Source organism: Cornus florida, unplaced genomic scaffold, assembly GCF_030987335.1.
Source record: "Cornus florida cultivar Cherokee Brave unplaced genomic scaffold, ASM3098733v1 CherokeeBrave_3.0.0_Hap2_Chr08, whole genome shotgun sequence".
Classification (NCBI taxonomy): Eukaryota; Viridiplantae; Streptophyta; class Magnoliopsida; order Cornales; family Cornaceae; genus Cornus; species Cornus florida.
In genome coordinates, this window is record NW_026775578.1 from 67,860,846 (window position 1) to 67,865,002 (window position 4,157).

Below are 4,157 nucleotides of genomic sequence, written 5' to 3' on the forward strand. Positions count from 1 at the left end.
AATGGGATACACTCACATATATTCAACTGAATTAGTATACACATAATTCAGAAACACTCGCTTCTATAGAACTAAATTCTTATATCTTGTATTGCTCAATTGTTTGTGTTGAAATACACGTACATGACTCACCTATTTATACTACTCTAAGGATACTTCTAGTACATGAATTTAATACATACAATGAACCAAAATGTTTCATATGAACCAAAATGTTTCATGTACTATCAATTATTATGAGATTCTTTGTACCTTCCCAAGTATCACTTGGTCTTCTTAGATGAATTTAGACAAGTCTAGATTAATCTTCCAACGCGGGGCACCATGATCAAGTCTTACCCACCTGAAGCAACCCTTGGGGTTTACGATGATATTATTTCAATATACAAAGTTTATGGTGTGACAAGTGTAATGGACTTGAATTAAAATTTTGTGATGGTTATTTAAAAAAAAAAAAAAAAAAAAAAAAAAAAAAAAAAAATTCATGATACCCATAATTGCTAGAAAAGTATTTACTCTTAGTAACAAATAAACTAACCTGCTCCTCATATCACTGTTAAAGCCCATGCGAGAATGGCATAAAAAAAAACTCTTCATGATCCGCATATAATAAAGTTAATAAAATATTATCATGTCTTTTTTGTCTTAGAAAAGAGCTGCCTCTTCATTAATATACGACTACAGTTACTAATTAAATTTTCCATTCATTTAATAGGCCTTATTTCAACCAAAATAAGAATATTAAACATTTAATGCCATCAATCATGAAAACTTTTTTAGGAAGAGTAGGTCACTTCCCCAAATTAATAGTCTATTATATTCTTACCTTGATAACAACATTATTGTGTCATAAGTAAATCACAAATCTAAGCAATTGTAACCCACAACCATTCGTAATCCAACTACTTCCATTAGTTTAAATATATCCGACTTTCGAAATCTAATGGATATATTAATAAATTAATTACAAGCTAGCTAGTTCATATATAACTACCCTAAACTCCAATCTATACTTCATCTGGATCTCATATGCCATGCATTTAATAACATTAACAATAATTTTAATAATAATAATAGTCAGAAGAATATTTTCACATGACTTGTATATATTGTAGTTAATCAAAACATAAAAAAGCCCACATAAGTGCTGGATCAGCTCAACTCAATCATATCATTTACAGACAATATATATATATATTACAATATACAGATCAGATCAGTGTTAGAAGCAAAATAAAACGCTCACTGCATCACAGATCAGAAGCTGTGATCCATCTAAAATAACCCACATAATATATATTTATATATATATATATATATATCTTGAAAAACAAAATTAGAACCAAATAAGGTGAAAGGAAAAGAAAAGAAAAAAAAAGGAAAAGAAAAAAAAGGTGAAGCCCCTTTGCTCAATTACTGGAGTTCTGCAAATCCAAGAACTCATTGAAGTTGGTACATTCAAACAAGGCCTTAGCATTCATCTCCCTCTCAAACCTCCAAATGTAATTGAGGCCCACCAACAGCTCAGTAATTGCAGCCTCAGTCTTCTCTTTGTTGGCAAAAAATAGAGTTTGCAAGAGAAGAACGTTAGTTTTAGGCACCAAATTCTGCTGCTCAAAGCTCCTTTCACTCTGCCACTTTATCATGTTATGTGCCAATGGTGATAACCATCCTAATATCCTCACCAGTGCCTCTCTCCACTCTCCGGCAAGACCGGGGTCGCTGGCCGAAAACCCTACCCCTCTCAGCCTCTCCCTCAGGGACCACCTTATACTTCTCGGCAACATCGAGTACAGATCATCCCGAGCATCGGCTCCGACCAAGTGAGGTAACCTTATCATCTTCTCCATCACTATGATCAAGTTTGCATAATGCAGAGCTAGAGCCGCCGCGCCTAGGGTGGTTGCAGGCGGCTTTAACACCTTCGAGTTCAGCTCGAAAAACCCATCATCCGATGCTAATTTCTCGTGATCCTGAGCCTGAGAGCCCTTGATGAATGCCCCGGACACGAAATCACAAACATTAGGGTTTTGGTCAGAAGGGTGGACAGTTGCTGAAGCTGAGAGACTCCGTGGTAGAGAAGGTGGATAGTTGTGTACATGACCAATCCCGAAAACGTGCTTGATCCTTGCCAGGACTGTGAAGATAGATCTCACAAGCAATGAAGTGACTGTATCGAAACTTCGACACCATATCGATCTCTCTTTCAGATACTTCACTTCTTGTCTTTGGTAGAGAATCTTCTGTTGCTTCTCAATGATCTTTTCTTGCTCTTTACTCTTCAGTGACCTCTTCAAACTAGCCTCCATTGTCGAAAGCTCGTCCATTTCTCTATAAAGGGTGTTTGTCATCGCCACCAGACGATCCATCTTCTTGTTCTTGGCTTCAGTTTCTTTACAGCTCAGAACCCAATTGTTGGGATCGCGGCATGAGTCTGCAAATTCATCGAGCAAGCGATCGAAGCACCGGAGATTCGAGTCCTCGCACCGCTTGCTTATCCTCGACACGGACTTGGAAACGAGTCTGACACTTTCCACCATCTCCGCACAGGCGAGGCTGAGGAGAAAAGCTTCGTCGTTGGATATGATCTTTTGCACTCCTTCGAGAGAGATAGATTCGTTGTGGATGCGGACGATGTTTTTGTCGGAGAGGGATTGCCAGAGATGGAGGAGCTTGGACATGAGTCCGGCGATCTCGAAGGCCAAGACGCCGACGTTTGATGATCTCTTGATTGTTTTGGTCTTTGGTGGAGTGTCCACAACACGGTTCCATATCGTTGTCTTCACTTTGATTAACAATGTTTCGAGATCCATCATGTATGAGTTGTGCTTGATAGAGAGAGATGGAGGAGTTATGCAAATTCTTTGAAGATTAAGAAGACGATGGGGTTGATGAGAGAGAGAGAGAGTGAGTAGAAAGAGATGGAAGGGAGAGAGAGAAATAATTGAAGAGTGGAGTTGCAGAGAGATAAGGATGAGAAAATTTTGGAGATGCAGGGTGTAAGGCTCGTGGGATGTTGAAAGCACTTCCAATATAAGTCTAATAAGAAAATGAGTGTGTGTTGTGTGTGAGAGAGTATCACTTGGGTGTACTTTGTCTTTTTTGTTTGAAATGCCATATATATATATATATATATATATATATATATATTTGTATATGCATATAATGTTTCTATGTAAGTAAAAAACATTTTGTGGTCTGTTTGGACGCATATAAAAAATCTCTTCTACAAGTGAAGCAATATTGCACTTTCATCATTCTTGGCTTTTCCTTTTGAATTCTGAAGCATCAATTTTTTTCTACTGTTAATTACCTTATTTGTTCTGTGTTTATTATTAATTGGACGAAAAAAGGGAACTGACCCTACTAAACCTAATATACATCATAAGTGTATATCACTTTCAAGTAGTTGGATTCCATTAACAAATGAAAGTAGTTTTTGAACTTCTTAGTCTTAATTGTAGGGCACAAGCCTCCTTATGAACTAATCAAGTTTGGGAATTGTAGGGCACAAGCCTCCTTATGAACTAATCAAGTTTGGGAATCACTCAGATCTAAGCGCAAAAAAAAAAAAAAAAAAAAATGGGAATTGAGGTAGAAATTAACTTCTAAATTCTTTTGTCTAGAAATTGTTATAAATTATTCAGTGGAAAAAAAGAAAAACAAACTGCTATAAATGTCAAAGAATTTAATGCCATTAATGGCTGCAACAATAGAATGGTTTGAGTAGTTGGGTTTGTTTCAAGGTCTAAGCTTTGATCATATACAAGTTCAAAACTTTGGCCACACATCCAAACGATAGAGACCATTCAGAAAAAGAGAGAACTGCATAAGTAGACTTCAATGCTAAGAATAATATGGAGGAATTTTGTGGCCAATATGACTTCAACTGCTTAAACAAGGGCCAACTCCGATAAATGATGGGTACATATATTCCGACTTATCTCCACATTAAAAGAGTGTTTTTCAAACCTTTTGAATTTGTGACTTCCGGATCATGATATGATAGAACAACCTCATCTTTACATCAAGTTCTACCTCATTATTTACATCAAGTTTTTTTTTTTTAGTTAGTACTCACACCCTTATACTTCTACTAAGATTTAAACTTTAAATCACTAACCTCTCCTTGAAAAGTAAGAACTTGACCTTATGGA

At 36.4% G+C, this 4,157-nt stretch overlaps 1 protein-coding gene across 1 annotated transcript; it reads right to left on the reverse strand.

Moving 5' to 3' along the window:
* Positions 1-1,133: 1,133 nt before the first annotated feature.
* On the reverse strand, positions 1,134-3,111 carry LOC132271952 (protein PSK SIMULATOR 1). The gene has a single exon (XM_059773458.1). The coding sequence runs from the start codon at positions 2,814-2,816 to the stop codon at positions 1,410-1,412; it is 1,407 nt and encodes a 468-aa protein (XP_059629441.1). The 5' UTR covers positions 2,817-3,111; the 3' UTR covers positions 1,134-1,409.
* Positions 3,112-4,157: the final 1,046 nt, after the last annotated feature.